This window comes from Drosophila takahashii, chromosome 3R, assembly GCF_030179915.1.
Source record: "Drosophila takahashii strain IR98-3 E-12201 chromosome 3R, DtakHiC1v2, whole genome shotgun sequence".
Classification (NCBI taxonomy): domain Eukaryota; kingdom Metazoa; phylum Arthropoda; class Insecta; order Diptera; family Drosophilidae; genus Drosophila; species Drosophila takahashii.
Window position 1 is genome coordinate 10,078,954 of NC_091681.1, and position 21,152 is coordinate 10,100,105.

Sequence of the window (21,152 nt, forward strand, 5' to 3'; positions counted from 1 at the left end):
TTATCTTTAATCAATGCAGTTAGTGTTTGACAAATTCCATACACACATATCCCTTCTAGTATGTCGTGCATGAGGTCGAAGTAAAAGTTTTAAATGACGTGAAAGTTTTTTAGCTTGTTGAATATACATTCGGTTTTTATGCCGGTTTCTATTATTTGCTTTTACATCGATGTTATAAGATTTTGTATCTCTAAGATATTTTTTATTTTCTTCAAAATCGGATTTCATTTCAATGTTTGTTCGCTTGCATGCCCTGCAGAAGCGTTTAGCTCTAAAAGATTTGACAAATCCGAACAGTGAGTTTAAGCCCAGATTATTGCCCAGTATTAGGCCGATAACAAAATAAACAGTTTTAATTTCCTCTTCGATCTCAATTTTGACACCATTTTCCAATTCTTTAAGAACTCGAAATAAAGGGTACAATATTATGTCGCACTCAATGTGCTCAAAAGCATTAGACGGTATGTAAGCGAACGGAAAAACAAAATCTAGTTTGGATAACAGATACTGAGGCAGCGTTGGAAATGAGTAGTAGCAGCCGCAAATCGAGGAGACGTGGGCTCCTATTGGATTATTGATTTGGAAATCGTCAAAATACAAAAAAAAAGGTATAACAATATCATCGGATTTATAGATTTTAAGTTTTTTCGTCCAAGACTCTGTATTGACAAAATTTCGAAAATTATCATTGGCCTCTAGAAATTTTTTATTTTGAATGGTTAGTTTCAAGATATTTGGAACTTAAAAAAAAGTTTTTTCGGTCAAGACTCTGTATTGACAAAATTTCGAAAATTATCATTGGCCTCTACAAATTTTTGATTTTGAATGGTTAGTTTCAAGATATTTGGAAGTTAAAAAAAAAGTTTTTTCGGTCAAGACTCTGTATTGACAAAATTTCGAAAAATATCATTGGCCTCTAGAAATTTTTGATTTTGAATGATTAGTTTCAAGATATTTGGAAGTTAAAAAAATGACTTTATTGAAAAACTACATGCATCATAACAATGTCTACTTTATTAGGAAGAAGAGAAGCACAGCCCTTTTTATTTTTAGGACCAATAACATTAGATATTGTGTACGGTTTAGGGTCTTCAAACAATTGTTTCATTTTTAATGTTTTGAAAAACGTATGTTCCGATTGTATGTTTTCAAAAGGGTTCGCGGAGAAAGAAATAATCGAGTCTTGAATCTTTTTTAGAGCCGCGGCATTTGGGCCAGCTTTGCTTAGTTTGAACTTTAACTATTTCATTTCGTGGCAGAAAAGATTTTTCGTGCAAACGAAGGGTAAACAAAAACGAATTTTCTTTGAAGGTTTTGAATATACGTTGAATGTGTAAATCATTAAATTCTTCAAAACAAAAATCAAAACTTTCTAAACTTAAATTTAATTGGTCTGGAACCAATTCAACAGTTGTTTCAATGACTGTTTCACAGAATGGTATATCGTGGGGTTTTGTTTTTTAAAATATGCAGAAAACAGTTGATTACATGAGGGAAGCTTACATTGTAAGGGATCATCTAGTGACGGTTTTTTAATTATGTGGTAAAGCTGCAAGTGCTTAATTAATAAATCGCCATCTTTAAAGCTTTTGTTGCATTTATAACAAGGATGCATTTTTAAAACTTAACTTTTTAAGATACTTAGCAAGGATGACAAATTGGCTGATTTTTTATCGTATTCAGTGTATATTTTGTAAAAATACTGTTGAAAAAAAATCCATGGCAATTCAGAGGCCGGAGGATACTTTAAATCCCGTGTGTTAAATATTTTGAAACAAATATCTAAGGATTGAATAAATTAATCAAATCTATAAATAGTTTTATCAAAGTATACCAAGAATGATTTTAAAGAAGTGACACTTTGACCTTCTACGAACACAAAAGGTTGAACCGTTTCCAAATTTGAATAATTTTTACTTATTATATCAGCAATTCTTTGCTGATAGTCTGCGATAGAGTTGATGCGGAGGACTAAACTTTCCTGGGAATCCACCAATGTGTATTTGGTCCTGGTCCTTGATGTCTTTGATGAAACCCATGTATTCGATGGTAACACGGACGGTAACAGAATAGTCAATATAAAATATGCAGAATCTATGAATTAAACAGTAAGAAAGAAAAGAAAATTAGAGATTTCATTTTTAAACAAGAAAGGAAGTTAACTTCGGCTTGCCGAAGTTTATATAATACCCTCTGCAAGGGTAAAAAAATCAAAAATTGTAAAAAAAAAATTGAAAAACCTCGTTTGTTTGTATTTTTAGCCATACCGCGGAACCTGTAGGTAATGGAACATAAGTTTGAAAGGGACTTTTAGTCAGGAGCACTCAAATATCATGGAAAATGAGAAATGGTTCGTGGAAATTATCTTGGATTTGACTATCTTAATCAACCAGGCAGTGGATTTAATTTCAGTACATGAAATTTTTATTTTAGGCACGAGAATCATAAAGAAGAAGACTTAAATATATTTTTTATTTGGAAACGAAAGAAGTTATACATTATGTTTAGCGGTATACCAACGATGATGAAGTATGCCGAACAATCGCCTTATCATTGTGGTTGCAGCGGTTTTAGTTTCGACAATTGTTTGCGGTAAATAATGCTTGTACATAGTACTCGACATTATTCCTTATTTCTTTTCAACAGCAATAAAAGACTTGTGGAGAGTGGTATTTTGGAGCCGAATCGTATCAGCACGGGCACCACCATAGTCGGCGTAATTTATGATGGAGGAGTCATAATTGGCGCAGATTCCAGGGCCACCAACGCCAACATAATACCTTCGAGTAATAGCCGCAAAATTTATGAACTGCAGGCCAACATTTTGTAAGTAAGGGTATATTGAATTTGGGGGAAAAGTTGTGATAACAGGAATATGGAAGCGTTTCCGACCCTATAAAGTGTGTACACTGGTAAAAAAAAAATGGTAAATGTCGCTATTTTACCATTGTTTCAATTATTTTTCCCAGCGAAATAGATCCTAACATGAAAATAGTAAAATCGCATATGGCGCATATTTAATAATGTTTTAAATATTTTTATAGTAAATTCAAAGATTTTTGTATTTGATTTGACTCTTTTTTTCACCCAGAATCTGGGAATTATAATATACAAATTTGTTTTTTTTTTCGCATGAGCGCCTAAAATATTTACCTTAATTAAGAGAATGGAGTTATTTATTGTCATTACAATCAAAAATATTATTGTGAACTTAAAAGAGCATTCTGCCTCGATAGGAAATAATATGGGCATGGTTCAGGGGTCAAGGGCTAGGTTCTGATACTATTTTGTGCTCGGGAGTTACCAGGTTCAAGTCCCGCTGACACCACAACTTAATTTTTTTTTTTAGTAATTAGTAATCTTTAAACTTTTTTAATACAATATTGCTTTAAGAAATGTTAAGGAAATGTTAAATATGCTTCTTAAAAACTTTTTACTCACTCTGCCTGAGACGGGGTTCGAACCGGGGTCCTCTCACATCAGAGGTAGATGCCTTACCCATTGATCCATCGCGCCATGTTACGCGCGAGTGGATAAGTTCAATTTAAATGTAAAGTTAACACGATCCATAACACATATAACTTTTTAAAACTAAAAATGCGACTTTTCACTTATACATTTTATGAAAATTTAATTTAATATTATTTGAATCTTGCCTTTCAAAATAATTTTATTCAAAATAAATCGTTTATATTCCGGATAAGCTGCAAAAGTATTTAATCGGATCATAAAAATACATTGATTATACTATGTATATAACTAACTATTTATAATTATAAAAACTACTATTGCGACTTTGGGTTTCAACATCAGTATTATCGTTTCAAATATAATTCCCTTCGATTTAATTATTTTTATATTTGAACGAAGGTTTAAATATGCTTTTTATTAAAATCATTGATTGATTTATTTGATTTAACTATGAAAAGTAGTAAATGAAATCAACTAAAACAAGAAAGGAAGCTACCTTCGGCCAGCCGAAGCTTATATACCCTTGTAGATAAAGTAATGCCTACTCGGTGCAGTTCCAGGAATTCCAATTTTGTTTTTAAGTAGTCAAGAATCAAAACGCCTACTTCCTACAAAGTTACAATGAATTTTCTTATATTTGTTTAAATTTTCCTATGGGAGCCTTAAGATATAGTGGTCCGATCCGGCTCGCTCCGACATATGTACTACCTGCAATAGAAAGAAGACTTTCGGGAAAGTTTCATCGCGATAGCTTTAAAACTGAGAGACTAGTTCGCATAGAAACGGACAGACGGACAGACGGACAGACGGACATGGCTAGATAGACTCGGCTATTGGTGCTGATCAAGAATATATATACTTTATGTGGTCGGAAACGTCTCCTTCACTGCGTTGCAAACATCTGACTGAAATTATAATACCCTCTACAAGGGTATAAAAATATTTGATTTTACTATGCGTTTTTTTTACCAATGTATATTCCACATCAGGATCACTAGCCGAATTGATCTATTCATAGCCGTCGGTCCGTAGTTTCTCAGCAAAACTACAAAAACTTAAATGTTGGGATTGACCGTACTTAACCGTATTTAAAAATCGGACCATTCATAAAAACTTTTTATTAAAAAGTTATGAGAAAATAATGGAAAGCACGCAGTCGACTTACTGCTTGCATAACTTCTTCTCCCTCGCACTTATTTTAGCTTATTAACTTAGTAACTAACTAAGTAGATGTATTCAACTATAGCGTTTTATATTCCTTTAATTTATATCTGTCTTTTTTTCAAGTGCCGGTGGTGCCGGAGTCGCACAAGATACAAGTGCTTTGATGGAGGTGACGCGTGCGCAGCTGGAACTCCACCGCATGAACACCGGATTCCGCAAAGTGCCAGTGCGCTGTGCCAACCAGATGGTGAGGCAGCTGCTCTACCGCTTCAGCGGCAACATGGAGGCCAACGTGGTCATCGGCGGGGTGGATCGAACCGGAACCCATCTTTTCTGCACTCGGTTCGACGGCACCACGGACACAGTGCCGTTCACCTCGCTGGGCTCCGGCAGTCTCGCGGCCATGTCCATGCTAGAGTCGCGGTGGTCGGAGGGTCTGGACGAACAGTCCGCCCGTGATCTCGTCTGCGCAGCCGTGGCCGTTGGCATGGAGAATGACCTGAACTCCGGTGGAAGGACTTGGCTGTGCATCATTCGGTGCGACTTCTCTGTGCACTGGAATATGGAGAGCCCCGACAGAAATACCCTCTTCCGAACCCTTCCGGTGGCTATCAAGCTCGGATGCACCGCAGTTCTGTCCACCATCGAGCACAAGGTGGTGCCGTGGGGAGAGGCTCCAGATGCGAGACCAGGATGTCACACGGATCCAGGACCAGGACGTTCTGACACAAGAGGGAGAGACGGCCGACGTCATGAGTCCAAAAATTCTGGCCCACCAAAGCCGAAAAGGAGGAGGCTGGATACAGATGATTCCTCAACGTGACATGATTGCTGACGGGTAGAACTTTACAGCTGCAATCTCTGGCACATTTTTGGATTTATTTTTTTATTATCTTTCAAGTTAGTCGCTGCTACGAGTTTAATTGTTTTGAATTAATTTAATCACACTAACTTACCAAATATATACGTATGACACGCTTCAAACGCTCCACAAAACAAACTGTCTTTGGTTAGAAAAGATTTTAAAAGAAAAAGAAAAATATTTAATAATTTGTATAGGTAAACATTAATCAGGGTACAAATTCTTTCCGATCGGTTGACTATTTCGAACCACAGAAACAATAAGAGGAAATAATAAAAATATTGATATTTTTTTTAAAGATGTTTGCCTTTAATTTACTTTTTATTTTAAATTTTTTATTAAGAATTTCTTAATTACATTTTGGTTTGTAAACTCTGAAAGAGTACTTTAAAAAATATAGAGTATTTGAGATCCAAAAATTTGTTGATTTATTTATAACTAATTTTTAAATATTTTTCAAAAAAGATTGTACTATTTCAAATACGATTACTGGTGTTCTGATAAGCGCGCGCATTGCCGATGGGATTATCGACATCTGCCAAAGTATCGTATATTTTTTTCCTCGGATGGTCACCCTATTTGAGTTGCTAATGTTGAGAAATATCGATGTTTTTAATATTTATTATTGTCCATTTATTTTTTGTTCTGCATTCTTATTTACCAATGTATACAGACTAAATTTGGCCAACTTATATATATATAACTTATTTTCCCCAAGAGGAAATTTCTTCACAGTCCATATTATAGGCCCTTTAATGTTGATATTAAAATACTAATTAATTAAAATATAAACATCGATAAGCCTTGTCGAATATCTCCTCCCTAGTTTATTTTGTTTAAAAGAAAACAGAAAACGTAAATAAATGATTGAAATAAAGGCGAAATTGGTGCGGGCGGATTCGGCCATCTACGCCACTGGCGAAAGAGTCGAGTGCCTCATCGAGTTCACCCACAAAGTCTTCTCGGATGAGCCGCCCACATCCCAAAACAGAAATGCCAACGAAGCAAGGTGAGCTGAAAAGTTGTTTACCTTTTGAATTGAGCCCAATTATTCGCTTTGCAGTCAGGAAAACCTCGCCTGGGCCTCGGCGCAGCTGCATTGTTACCGGAAGACCAGCTACTCCATTTCCACGAGTGACAAAACCACGGAGCTCGCGGAGATGATCGGACGAACTGCCCTGGATGCGGTGACCCAGGCGCCGGGCGAAGTGATTGTGGCCACCAAACCCAAGATCCTCTTCTGCGACCTGCGCCTGCAGCCCGGAGAGTCCAAGATGTGTAAGTAGACCCGGATATGGTTTCAATGTTCCACTTCGGATGTCACTGAAGTTACCCACCCGTTATTTTTGAGAATTCCTGCAAGTTCCAAGTCGACGCTAAACATTGAGTATTGACATACAATTTTGCTTTTTTAATGCACCCAGAACTAGCTTAAAACAGTTTGTATCGTTAAGTACGGACACAATATTGATTTGCGTCGAAAAGTACAATGTTCAGAATATTTTTCAATAGGAACCTTGTGGATAGAAAATGAGTTAAGTTTTTCTAACGTTCGACGAATGTTTGAAAAGGAAGTTGTAATCCTAAAAGAATTTTTTAGCAAAGCTCCGTTTCACTATAATTTTTGCTTAAATTAAAATTTCTAAAATCGCATCGGTAGTGTCTAAACACACTATCACGTTTACACCGCTTAAACAATATGACCTAGGAAATTATTTTCAGAATTTAAGTTTGTATTAAAAATATTTTTAAAAACCAATATTTCCATTTTCCAGACTTTTTTAATGAATTCGTTCCGCGCGATGGCCCACCGACCTACAGAGGTCACAACATCCGGTACTTCTACAAGATCACCATTGCTACGCAACGGGTCAAGTCCAAGGTGCAGACGCTGACTGTTCCCATACGGGTGTTGCCCATTCCCATAATTTCCCGCCCGGATGAGCTGCCCGTAACTGTAGAGACCAACGAGGAGCTGGCACCCACTAATCCGTTCCTCGAGAAGCGCGAGATTAGCGAACTGGAGATATCGTGGCACCACCTTAAGGTTAGTTAGAAATAGAGTGTAATTTTTTCTTGAGCCAGATTAAAAATAAATGTTTTAAAGTTAAGATTCAGTAAGATTTTAATTTTAGAAATTTATTTCGCTGCGCCTGAAGCTGTCTAAGTCTGGGTTTAAATATGACAGGGAAATCCTAGATATTTTTATACCCTTGTAGAGGGTATTATAATTTCAGTCAGATGTTTGCAACGCAGTGAAGGAGACGTTTCCGACCACATAAAGTATATATATTCTTGATCAGCACCAATAGCCGAGTCTATCTAGCCATGTCCGTCTGTCCGTCTGTCCGTTTCTATGCGAACTAGTCTCTCAGTTTTAAAGCTATCGCGATGAAACTTTCCCGAAGGTCTTCTTTCTATTGCAGGTAGTACATATGTCGTAGCGAGCCGGATCGGACCACTATATCTTAAGGCTCCCAAACAAATATAAGAAAATTCATTGTAACTTTGTAGGAAGTAGGCGTTTTGATTCTTGACTACTTAAAAACAAAATTGAAATAAATCGAAACGCTGAATCTGGAATCCCTGGAACTGCACCGAGTAAGTATTCTTTTATCTACAAGGGTATATAAGCTTCGGCTGGCCGAAGGTAGCTTCCTTTCTTGTTTTTGAGATAACTTGATCATCTAAACGTTGCCTAAAATTCAATAAATAATATTAATTTAATATAGATTTATATTATATATGTACCCATTTTTTTTATAACTTTTAGAATGTGACTGCTCGTCGGGCGCCCAAGTTCTATCGCATTTCGAACAAGCGTGGATATGTTGGTCGATTTTGCTTGTTTAAGCCAGCTTACAAGCTTGGCGAGGACATCGTGGGCAGCCTAGACTTTGGGCCCGGTGTAAGCCCCCGCAAGGTTAGTACAATATACAATTTATATGGTAAAATAAGAATCAGATAAAAATGTTTATTTTATCGTTCCAGGTTCGCTGCGTTCAATTCTCGGTGAAGCTCCAGCAGCAGGAGCTTTCCGTCCGTCCACAGCCTGTGCAGAATCACCAACTTCAATCTCAATCGTCCACGGGGGATGATGTTTCCTCGATTAACTCGTTTGATATGGCCAGCATAGCTAGCGGAGTTGTTGCTGATAGCCTCCACAAATCGGTCACATCGGGAAGTTCACGGGACAAGGAAGTTCCTGAACCGACCGGGAAACTCTCGACCATTTCCACCTCTCACCAAGTGTGCTATGCCACACTGCAGACCCAGGTAGTAGTGCCGATTCCGCTGCATGTAACACCCACATTCCGCACGGATCTCGTCGACGTCCGTTGGCGATTGCATTTCGAGTTTGTGACCACCACGATGATGGACTTTGGCATCCCGAATCCAGAGTTTGGCGAGTTGAAAGCACCGGCCGAGTTGCCCGTGGAGACGATGGTGTGGAACCTACCGGTCACCATCTACGCCGCCAACCCTCTCCAAATATATGCCCCCAACCAGACCTTTAATCTACTTATCAAGTGATGCAAAGCATTTTACTGTTGCAATATAGAACCGGTTCGCCAAAATTTAAGTTATTCCTGGACGGATACTGTTAAGTCCATAAAAAGATGGCGTATAAATAAATAAATAATTATCTCAGTCGACTGAGTACCATTTACTTGCGTTACTTTTAATGCTAACTTAATATATCCTCCTGAAATATTTTAATTGCGAGCAATATTTAATAGCGAGCAAATAAGTTGGAAACAGAGGCTGACACGCCTGCTGATGCTGATCAAGATTATATTTGCTTTATAGGGTCAAAGATGTCAATTCCCCCGTCTTAATACATCTAATTCTATGCCGCTACCTTTGGGTATATGATGTTATTACGTACACAACCTGTTTCGCCCGAAGCTATATTGATTTTTGAACTTGGAAATCAGCAAATATAAAAAGGGTAAACATTGTCAAGTAGTTTATCGGTTGTGTTAGTAAATTTAATAAGTGCTTATATAAGTAAAGTGGAAACCGTGCATTTAGCGCAGCTAGCGGTTAATAGAGAGCCGTTTTGTTCGGTCTGCCCTTCACTTATTGGCCAGAATCTCGAACTTAATGCCATGATCGTGCTTCTCCAACTCGCTAATAAGGCTGGTTTTGGAAAAAGCGGCAGCTGGCGCCAGAACGCCGCCGTTGTTGGGCATCTTTTCGGCTTCGCGAAGAATGGTCAGTGCCGTGGAGAGCAAGGCCACGCAGGTGGCTCCATATCCAGGGTTCATGCCAGACACACGTACCATTAAGGTCTTGGTCGGAGGCTCCGTATACTGGTCAGAACTCTCGGCCAGGCGATCGCCTTTAGGCCAGCCGGTTGCCTTGAAGGTCATTCTGAAGTAGGTGCGATCCATTGACTCCTCACTCGGTCCAGACCTCGAGGCCAATCCTCCGGAAAACAGGCCTGGGTACTTGAGAAGCAGCGTGCGTCCCAGCTGAAACTTGGAGAGCAGGCCGAAGATGCTGGCGAAAAGGATCACAGCGCCGGCAGCCAGCCAAGATGGGAATCCCACATAGGCCTGCATCTGCACGGGTCTCTTCTTGTCCTGCTCGTAGAGGAAGCGCTGGGACCTCATCACCACTGAGCGATCCGAGCCTGGGAAGGGCAGGCACACTTTGTCCACCTCTGTGGAGCGGAAGACCAGGGGTCGTGGCCGGAGAACGGGGTAGAACTTGGGAAGCCGCTGGGGAAAGAGCTGCTGCCGGATGCCGCGCAGCTCGTCCGAGTGGGCCAGTCCATAGACGGCACTCTCCCAGGTTCCGTAGTTCAGGCCAGCACTGCCTCCGCCACTTCCGCCCTCCTTGATCCCACTCTCCAGGAAGGTCTCCACGGAGTTCACGACCCCGTCGAAGTTTTTCTCCACAAAGATGACTCCCATGTCGGCCGGAATGGAGTCGAAGCCGCAGGCGCTGACCACGTACACGCCCTTTTCCTTGGCCCGCTGGTCGTACTTTAGCTGCATGGTCTCCATGTACTGGGGCTCTCCGCTGACGTCCACATGGTGGGTGCCCGATTCGATGCAGGCCTTCACGACCCTCTCGCCGTGGAAGCGATAGGGCCCTGCTGTGTTCACCACAATCCTGCAGTTCCTGGCCATTTCCAGCAGGGAAGCCTCGTCATTCACGTCCGCGATGTAAACGGGCACCTGGGAGAGGTCCTTCTTGGCCTTGGCGCCCATCTCCTTCAGCACCGCCTCCAGCTTCTCGCGGTTCCTGCCCGCGATTCCCCATCGCAGCCCGCGGAGCACGGTGACTGCCTCAAATACCGTGTACTTGCCGGTGAAGCCACTGGCCCCAAATATAATAACATCCAGCCGATCTGCAGACATTTCTTGAGGGTTTCAATGTGCTGGGTACTATAAAAAGAAGAGATAAATTCGGTCGACTGTATCGCCGCCTATTGATTCCGTCTGTTGAGCTGGTAATCGACGTATTTGATATATATATAGAAAATCCAACCGGTGATCAAAGTCGAAGTTTAAATTAGGGATGGAGAACCATCGATGACGCGCTATCTTTAAAAATTGTGGAAACATCTGAGTTCCCTGGCGACTATCGATAAATTGCCATTAAAAATGTATTGGGGTATTCCCTAAACTGTTAAATTACTGTATAATTTATTATTTAATGGTTTTAAAATTTATTTTTTTTTTTTTTTTTTTGTATAGCTCTAAGAATACTTGCACGAAAAAACATGTACAATTTTATCGCTATTATCTCGGAATTTTTGCGGTGGTCACGATTTTGGGAAAACTATTTAAAATATACTTCTTTTTATTAGTTTTCCGACGCGTTTCAAACATGTAATTGAAGTCCGAATACCACCTACAAAGAATATATGAAAGACTTTACAAAACATTTTTATTTATATTTATTATTTTAATTCATACGTTTTTAGATATCCCAAATTCCTGATTGTAAATGAGGGCATATACATACATATATAAATAACAAATCCAGTTGTTTCAAATTTTGATGCTGCTGGACTGGTTGAATGAAACTGAGCTTTTGCGATGAAGCAATTGGAGTTCACTCTCTCTGAGGCAGATCACTCACCCCTGTGCTTAGACTTCCTGTATTACCTGGATAAGTATAAAATGTGGAGGTACGAGGCAGGCACAAGTATTAAGTTGCCACCAACCAACAGAAATATGAAGCTCCATTTGACAGTACTGGTCGGTATCCTGGGATTAACCATGGTTCATTGTCAAATACTCCTTCCGGGGCTTCGAGTTCGGCAGGTTCCCGTGCTTGACAAGGGCCAAATTCAAGTGGTTCAGTACCTCGACGCGGCCTCCACTGTAACACCTGAGCTGGTAAAGGATCAATTCAGTAGACGATTTACGACGCTTGCCAAACCGTTAATTAGTGGAGCTGCCCCTCAAACCAGTCTTCCAAACTTGTAAATTACATTTTGCCACTAAAAGTCTTAACGTGGATGGCTTTAATAAACAAATTAAGCTTTTAATTTGCGTATCATTAATTTCGCATCAACAAAAAGTCTAGATTGAATATATTTATTTATTGGTAAACAATTGGTAAACACTCAGCACTTCAAATAAAGCATGCGGGCTGGTGAGCGGGACAAAAAAGGGAATAAACAATTGCTACTATTGCCGATAATTGGCAATTTCCCCAGTTGATGTTCATTGTAGATATATACTTTCTTGTCTACAAATTATGGACAGAATATGTATTCTTTAATTAGAAGCTGAAGTATGAGGACTTTGTTGAGGCTGCTGAAAAATAGGAAAGCGAGTCATCCGATTCTTCTTCATTTTTTAGCTCCATTTCATCCGTGATTTCCAATTGAGTATAGGCGTCATAGCGGTAAAGAATCTAAAATTATAAGGGATTTTAAACAACAAGAAAGAAAGTTAGCTTCGGCAAGCCGAAGTTTATATACCCTTAAACTTTAAAGAAATAGTCATTGTTAAATGCCCGAACTCTATCCCTTCGGTTTTCTGATTGCTTGCAGAGTTATTTTGCGACAAATATTCGATTGCCTCGAATTTCGAGTGTATTGGGATGGGATTCGTCTAAGTGCAGCTTATAAAAAAACATGTAGCTTTAAAACTGAGAGGCTAGCTTGTGTAAAAATGGACGGATAAACGGAAATGGCTAGATCGACTCGACTGTTAATGTTGTCAAGAATACACTTAGGAAAAATTTCGCAAATCCAAAAAACAAGAAGAAAACTAGCTTCCTAAAAACATTTCCTATTATTTCTCATTAATTTTCCGATCGTTTCTATAACAGCTATATGAATTTTTTCCCGATTATTCCTATGGGAGCTATATGATATTCTACCTGCAAAAGAAAGACGGATTTTGGGAAAGTTTTAGCCTGATACCTTCAAAACTGAGAGACTTGTTTGCGTAGAAATGGACGGACAGACGGACATGGCTAGATCCATGGTGGAACTATACAAGGTGATCTCGTCGCGAGAGCTGCCCTCTTTTGAGGACGATATTTGTGCCATCTATCTATCTAGCTTTCTCATTCTATCGTTTAAGAGAGACAGAGAGGTAAACATATTTAACATCCTCAGCAGAGCTGACGAGATCACCTTGTATAGTTTCACCATGGCTAGATCGACGATCGGCATTGAGCAAGCATATTCTAGAGATTCCTACGCAGCGCATGTTTGTTTCATCGAGGTGCTACGCTCCCCCCCTAACGCACACAGGCCCCAAAAACGTGTGGCCGCCCACAGTTTTGATGCTATAATCAAATTTTTTGCTGATATGCATTTGTTTTGATGCTATAATGAACATTTTTACTGATATGCATTTGTTTCTTCAAACCCTATCGATTGGCTTAATAAAAATTTTATTATGTAACCATTTGGCAGATTTGCTACATCTCCATTCGGCACTCCTGTGAATACCCCAAATATTTGATCGCAAACGTCTCCTTCACTGCTAACTTTTGACTGAAATTATAATAGCCTCTGCAAGGATATAAAAAGAATGTTACTGACCATTAGTCCGACCTCTTTATCATGGCCATCGAAGCAAACCCACTTTCCTCGCAATTTGAGTGGGGGATGAAGTTGAGGATTTCGTATAGTTTTTATGCTTTTAAGGATGGCAACGAAAAACTTTTTTGTTATCAAATTTTTACATCGATAAAGATATATTGATTTAAGATTTAAGCATGATTCAATCAATGAAACACAAAAGTTGCCTTCATTTTCCTCCGCGAAATGTTCCGATGTGATTTCCAGAGCTTCCAGATTTTTTAATTCCGTCAGCATATAGATGAATTGTTTTTCGGCCACTCCCAATCGTAATCGTTTTAACCAATTTAATTTCGTTATTTCCACAACATCCAAAAATTGTAGTCTTGTGTCATCCAAAAGCAAACTCTGAAGAGCCGGTAAAACTTTCAGTTCCTTGAGAAGCACCCACATTGAAGTTGTTTCAGGATTGTGAATCTGTAACTCTGTCAGATTTCTAAGAGTTGTTATGTGAATAACATCTTCCATTCGGTCCACAATGCATTGGAGGGACTGCAATTCTTGAAGTTGGCATATCAACTTTGTGTGCCTAGATGCAATTGAGAGTGACAGCAGTCGTTGAGGGGATTGCAGGGTTAAAGCCCTTAACAAACTATCGACAGTTTCGGTTTCATAATAAAAGTGAATATTTAGTTCTTTAAGCTTTGGCAAATTGGCTATGAGTTCCAAGTTAAAAGGTGTTTCCACTACATAAAAACGGTTGGGTACCCCTAGTTGCAATCTTTGCAAGGAATGTATTCCAACAAGCTCGAAAATCTCATCGGAAGTAAGGCTTTCTTGCTGAATACTGAGGCTTTGGAGTACTTGATCTGTTTTAGAGGCCAGGGCGTTTAAAAGCGTTCTTAAAGATCCTAACGGATGTTTCGTTATCGTTAGAGACTCGAGGTGATTTAACGCGGCCAGATGATAAATGTTGATACCACTGGAACCATGGACACCAAATTTAAGGACCTTCAGGCCACGAACTTGGGAGACTTCTATGAGATCATCGGGGTCAAGATCTTTAATATCCAATTCCTGCAGGTTTTTGAATAACTTTATAAAGTTAATAAAAGATTGATATTCCGTATTATAATTAATCACTAGACGAATCATATTATTTAGATTGGCTAAAGGAGCGAAATCGTCAACACTAAAAGTAGTTTTCATATACAAAATAAGTGATACATTGTTATCTGTATGGATCACACGAATAAAGCCCTTTCCATTATAAATACAATCCACTCTGTTTGCTTTCTCTGTTATCCCGTTCAGTTGCATTACTTTCATGGCGATTATTTCTTTCAAATTGCCAAAATCACAGATAATGGCATCTAAGGAACGAATATTAGCAAGCGGACAAGCATTTTCTAGGCTAATTTTCTGGGAATTCAAACATCCTAATGCTCTAAGAATCTGTGGTTGTTTGGTAGCTAGAGACTGAAAAATGGCTTGCAATATACATCCGTCAAAATCACCAACTAAAACGAACCCAGTCAAATTTAAAAGCTGGATATATCGAGTTAGGATATTAGTAATGTTCAAAACAGCATCTTTCTTTAGTTCATTGTCAATATGCATTCCGTTATCGTTCACAATCAATGTTTCAAGTTCCTTGTCAAATTTGATGTTCATGGTGGGGCCATTGTGTGCTATTTCGTGTGCTATTTCTAATAAAGAATTCTTTGTCAAGGCTATCAAGGGCTCCATTAAAAGTAATTGACCTGGCTTAGCATATATCACGATTTCGCCGGGAGCACTCAGATGTGCCAAGTTTGCCGTGTCACTGAAACCGCTCCTTAACTCTGATAATGATTTAATTTCCATCACCATCTGCGTTTCTTCCTTAGTGAGTAGAGCGTCGGGAATATCTAATACTGCAAGGCACATATTTTTAAGACCTTGAAACAACTTTTCGAGTGTGCCCTTCCGATGGTATCCTCGAAGTGTCAGCCTCTTAAGTTTAGGTAATTTTCCCAATGGTGCATACTCTGAGGCATCTATGTCGGTCTCCATGGTTAACTCTAGTCTTTTCAGTTGGTTACAGAATGGTACAATATCCGCAAACCTTTCATATAATTTGCTGTTGATGAATATAATATCTTCTAAATCAGGATTTGATCGGCACAACTGAACTAAATCTTTAGCATCCATTCGAACATTGAGATCAAGATATTTTAATTGACCCAGCTGCGGCAAATTTTCGAAGCTATATCCTGTAAACTTAAAGTGTTCAGATCACAATGAACTCTAAACTCTTGGCAGAGAAACTTACCATCAAATGAAATTATAAGTTCTTCAAGAGTGTTTTTGTGACTAATGGCATTTATCAGGGCCTGAACCCTATCCAAATTCTCAGAATCGCTTCGTCGGTATGTTAATGTGAAACTTTCCAGGACTTTATTCTCCTTGATCGCATTCACATATAAAGTCCAATATATTTGCCTATCTCTTTCGCAAAAGGTTTCCAATAAGTCGTACTTATCTACCAAATCTATTACAATTATGTATGCCTCTCTTAAAAAGACAAACTCGTTTGGAAGTTTCTCGTAAAGGTCATGGTTCCAGTCCTTAAAGCTTTTGACTAAACTCTCGCAGATAGTTGCAAAACAATCGTCATTTTGGTCTTGTATCGTACTTCTGCTCATATTTGTGACCGATGAATTGGTCACAAAATATTTTTTATTTCCACTGATTGCGATATTTTAATCTTATCGGCAAAGATGTAATGCGATTCCCTGCGGAAATTCACTTTATTGCACTCGCAGAAGACTAATGATTCATTTTTAATGGAAGTAGGTTCACTTATAGATAATGTTTTTTGTGTTGCAAAAGCCGATCTAATGTAATAAAATATTCAGTTAGTTTATTTATTTCTTATTTGTGGTGTGAAACCGTTATTTTTTATTATAGCGGAGTTGTAATATTTTGTTTGGCGTATATAGGAGTAAAAACTTTGAGTGTTGTCTCGGATCGCAAGTATGACATACTGGCAAATGAAATTAAATATTAAATACATATATGTATCAGTAGTGCTCGAAGCTTTGGTTTGCCGTAAGCAGGGAAAAGCTTCTTTACGAATCTTGAGAACCCTTTATAATATATTTATACAAGTTTCTTATTACAAATGTGAATTTCAATTTAATGTTGTATTTTTACTAACTTCAAACTTTAATATAGACAATATTCTATCGTAATAAGAGACGAACTCCAATTATGTTAGTAAAAGTGAAAAATCATGTCAATTAAAAAATTCAATGCAATATGGCCCAGAACCCCAGAAAAAAAGAAAGAAGTCAAAATTCGAAAGAGGAATAGAATATACATAAGTTAAATATAGCCCCGACTCGATCCCGCACAGCGGGAATTGATGGGTAGAAAAATAAAGTCGTTTCCATACAAAACTTAAGGAAAATTTCATTTTCAAGCGACTTTGTTTTTCTACCCATCCATTTTTTTTGGCAGGATGATAGGATTGTGCTAAAACGGATTTCTAGTGGTAGGCTAAGGGTTTAGCCGTCCATTCTACAAAAAAAATCGATAATTTTTTGCACCCTTGCTAACTTTGTTGATTTTATCCTGCCCATCCTTTTTTTAAGTAAGTAAAACTGGGTCAGAATATGCAAAAAAAAAATTCAAAGTATGCCAAAATATTTCAAGGACACGATAGACAATAATGGCTAGCATTTAAAATGTCAATTTAAGTTTATTTCCTTAATCAATTTTGCGATTTTTAGTACAAAATGGAAAAACCAAATATTAATGTTTTTCGTTTGTGCATGTTTCTCAGTTAAATTTAAAAAAAAGTAATAACATATATATACTTATAAAAAAGTACTAAAACAAGCTTTAATCCTGCATCATTAAATTGTTTGATTTTATTAGTTTCATACCTTTTATTCACGTTTGAAGTTGCAAAAAAAAAAAACGAATATTAATGGGACTCACTGTATATATAGTTTCACCATGGACATGCGGTTATTCCAATACCTTGTTCGGCTCATTAATTAGAGCAATTTTTTCTCAGTCTATAAGATTTTACGTCGATGCGAGCAAGACAGATATACATATGTCAGCTGCAATGTGCAATGAATGAGCAAAATTGTAAAAACCGATGGGCACTTTCGGTATTTTTTTATGCTATTTAAAAATGCGTCCATACGGTACTACCTGGTGCAAATGAGCAATGAGCAAAATTGAATCTAAAAAGTACAATTAAGCTCATTCATTAGCAGGGTTCGTAAATATCACTAATTTTAAATATCCCTCAAAAACAAGCCGACTGTGATGAAAATAAAACAATATCAATCACGATACAAACAAATTGTCATCTTTGCTCATTCAAATACATATCACTCACTGATCGAAAAATATTCATTATGATTGAGGAAAATAAAATGATGAAAAAAATGAGGGAAAAAATATCCCTCACGAGTTATGAAATGATCATTGAAAATTATGTCAAAGCAACGACAAATGGGAAGAAATAAGAAATTTGATCCACAGTTTATGGTAGAACTAACGGACGATCCAAAAGTAGTAACATGCATTTACTGCAATAAATCGATGTCCAACCATTCAGGCAATATAAAAAGGCATTTTAAGTTACAACATGAAGTAGAATATAACGAAACAGAAAGTAATGACCGAGTGAGTATTTCAATTTTTCAGTAGAAGAACTTATTTCAATGTAGTTTTGCAGTTAAAGGGATCTTAAAAAAAACCACGGAAACTTACTTCGGCTGTACTAAATCAACTAAAAATAAATATCTAATTAATATTACAAAATTCGTGGCCTCTGCCGGGATGTCATTTCGAATTTTCGATAACGCAGCATTTCAAAAAATTGTACAGCCTTGGTCTGATGCCTATGTCTGCCCTTTTAATTCAGAAGCACATGTATACATTCATATATCTCAAGCAACAAACAAGGTTAGAGAATGTATTGTCGGACATATTAAAAGTAAAATTGTTTGACTGAAAATCGATATTGCATTAAAACATGACCGGAGTATTATGGGAGTAAATGTTCAGTTATTAGACAAATTTAAAGTAATTGTATACACCATTGGCATGATTCAACTGGAAGGACGTCACACTGCAGAATACTTGAAAACAGAAATAGTTAATTGTTTAAACAAATTCGAAATTAATATTAATAACATTTATTCAATGACAACCGACAACCGCCAAAAAATTTTAAAAGAATTTGAGGAAGCTGGCTTGTTAGATGAGGAAAACTGTAATAACTTTCTGGACATAGAAAAAAATTTAAAAAGTTCCCTAAGCGTAGTACATTGCGCTGCACATACACTATAATTAGCTTCTTGGGATGTGATCAAAACAATTAAAGAAAAGTTGAAAGAATGCAGAAAACAACTTAAAAAACTTCGAACCGATTTCCGTAGGCAGAACGAGCCTCTTCCTATTCTGGACAACAACACTCGTTGGAGTTCAACATATGTACAATACGATAAAGTCATTGAAATTAGCTAGTACAAGAGAGAACGGTATAATCGGGTTGTTGTCCCGACTATCTAATACCCGTCACTCGGCTAAAGGGAGTGCGAGGGAGATGGATATATAACATTTTTTTGATTGCGTATAACTTTTTATTGAATGGTCCGATTTGAAACATGTATTTTACATTTCGATAGGTATAAGTATACACAACAAAATTGCATTTATACTTCTCGGAAATCTTTAAAGGTGTGGGCGCCAGACACATTTTAAAATTGTTAGTGGGCGATTGTGGGAGTTAGAGGGGGCGTGGCGCTCGGCTGAAGTAAACTTGCGCTGCGTAAGAAGCCCAAGAATATGTGTGTAAAATCTCAACCTTCTAGCTTTTGTAGTTACCGAGATCTCAGCGTTCATACGGACGGACAGGCGAACAGACGGACATGGCTATATCGACTCGGCTAGTGACCCTGATCAAGAATATGTATACTTTATAGGGTCGGAAACGCTTCCTTCTCCCTGTTACATACTTTTGCACGAATACAATATAACCTTTTACTCTACGAGTAACGAGTATAACAAGAATCATATCATATATATTTGTCCCTTTTTAAGCCTCTAATGAATGCTCTAATGAATGAGCTGAACAATCAGCGTATTCCCTGAACTGTTGAATTGCTGAATTGCTGAATTGTTGAATTTTGATCAGCTGTTAACCAGCTGTTCCATACAAAGTCAACTTTCAGAAATTTCAGCAATTCAGCAACCTCGACTGTTGAAAATTTTGTTGAGTTGCTGAAAGACCAGAGTTGTCACCTTTTTTATTAAAAGTCTTGGCAACTCTGTAACATTTTAGTATCAGCCGTACGCATTATTTATTTCAAAATCAACTTATTGCGGAACACGGCAATATTCTTGCAGTGCATATAAACTCTGAAGCTTTGAAGAATATCAAACTGCTCCGCACAAAATGTACAGGTATATTCAACGCAGTTAAAATGTATTGCAACCTTTTTTCGGCATTCACAGTGTCAATTGTTTTTACACACAAAAATCATTGCTTGGTAAAATTGAACAATGAAGATAGTTTAGTAAGTATTACAAAAAGTATTTTAACAATAAGAAAAGTCGTCCGTGTATTTGTTTGTGCTTTGCGTTATATTTAAAATAGTTGTTTAACTATGAACCATAGTTGCCCTAACGTAACTTCTTTATTATAAAAGCAACAGTAATTTTACAAATCTTCTGCGATGCTTTATTTATAATTCGAGCCCTTCATGAACCAAGCCCAAGTCAAATTCTGAGTCATTAAGGGCCGTTTTCTCGTCCGTCGGTTAAATTTAAAGTAGGGTTACAACCTTGAAATCGTATGGGAAATCATTGTTTTAACCTTACTTTAAATTTAACAAACGGACGAGAAATCGGTCCTAAGACTTCCAACCCGCACCTTTATAAGGTGTAAGATTAAGTCACATTTGGAAAAGGTAATTGGAAAACAAGAGAGAACGCTATAGTCGGATTGTTGTCCCGACTATCTAATACCCGTCACTCAGCTAAAGGGAGTGCGAACGCTGTGTCGGGTTGGTGTCCCGACTAATAATCGTAACTCAGCTAAAGGGAGTGCGAGGGAGATAGATATATAATTTTTGATTGCGTATAACTTTTTAATGAATGGTCCGATTTGAAAAATGTCTTCTACATTTCGATAGGTATAAATATACACAACAAAATTGCATTTATACTTCTCGGAAATCTTTAAAGATGTGGGCGCAGGACCCATTTTAAAATCGTTAGTGGGCGATTGTGGGCGTTAGAGGGGGCGAGGCGCTCGGCTAAAATAAACTTGCGCTGCGTAGGAAGCCAAAGAATATGTGTGGGAAAACTCAACCTTCTAGCTTTTGTAGTTTCTGAGATCTCAGCGTTCATACAGACGGACAGACAGACAGACAGACAGACAGACAGACAGACAGACAGACGGACAGACGGACAGACGGACATGGCTAGATCGACCGGCTAGTGACCCTGATCAAGAATATATATACTTTATGGGGTCGGAAACGCTTCCTTCTAGCTGTTACATACTTTTGCACGAATCTGGTATACCCTTTTACTCTACGAGTAACGGGTATAACAAGAAAGGAAGCTACCTTCGGC

General features: G+C 38.0%; 4 protein-coding genes and 1 long non-coding RNA gene across 5 annotated transcripts; 3 read left to right on the forward strand and 2 right to left on the reverse strand.

Moving 5' to 3' along the window:
- The first annotated feature begins 2,397 nt into the window (after positions 1 to 2,397).
- On the forward strand, positions 2,398 to 5,642 carry Prosbeta2R2 (Proteasome beta2 subunit-related 2). Its single transcript, XM_017154422.3, has 3 exons — positions 2,398 to 2,592; positions 2,647 to 2,826; positions 4,759 to 5,642. Exons 1-3 carry the CDS (start codon positions 2,501 to 2,503, stop codon positions 5,456 to 5,458), a joined length of 972 nt encoding a protein of 323 aa, XP_017009911.2. The 5' UTR covers positions 2,398 to 2,500; the 3' UTR covers positions 5,459 to 5,642.
- A 680-nt stretch (positions 5,643 to 6,322) lies between these two features.
- LOC108066125 (RAB6A-GEF complex partner protein 2) lies at positions 6,323 to 9,167 on the forward strand. Its single transcript, XM_017154512.3, has 5 exons — positions 6,323 to 6,506; positions 6,561 to 6,775; positions 7,273 to 7,544; positions 8,271 to 8,420; positions 8,489 to 9,167. The coding sequence occupies exons 1-5, from the start codon at positions 6,361 to 6,363 to the stop codon at positions 9,029 to 9,031; spliced, it is 1,326 nt and encodes a 441-aa protein (XP_017010001.2). The 5' UTR covers positions 6,323 to 6,360; the 3' UTR covers positions 9,032 to 9,167.
- A 297-nt stretch (positions 9,168 to 9,464) lies between these two features.
- On the reverse strand, positions 9,465 to 11,017 carry LOC108066126 (saccharopine dehydrogenase-like oxidoreductase). Its single transcript, XM_017154513.3, has one exon. The coding sequence runs from the start codon at positions 10,867 to 10,869 to the stop codon at positions 9,577 to 9,579; it is 1,293 nt and encodes a 430-aa protein (XP_017010002.2). The 5' UTR covers positions 10,870 to 11,017; the 3' UTR covers positions 9,465 to 9,576.
- A 422-nt stretch (positions 11,018 to 11,439) lies between these two features.
- Positions 11,440 to 11,946, forward strand: LOC108066090 (uncharacterized). The gene has a single exon (XM_017154453.3). It carries the CDS (start codon positions 11,554 to 11,556, stop codon positions 11,944 to 11,946), a length of 393 nt encoding a protein of 130 aa, XP_017009942.3. The 5' UTR covers positions 11,440 to 11,553.
- Positions 11,947 to 12,043: 97 nt separating this feature from the next.
- On the reverse strand, positions 12,044 to 13,808 carry LOC138913242 (uncharacterized). Its single transcript, XR_011418887.1, has 2 exons — positions 13,524 to 13,808; positions 12,044 to 12,379 (listed from the first exon to the last, which is right to left on the reverse strand). It is a non-coding gene; the product is annotated as an uncharacterized lncRNA (long non-coding RNA).
- Positions 13,809 to 21,152: the final 7,344 nt, after the last annotated feature.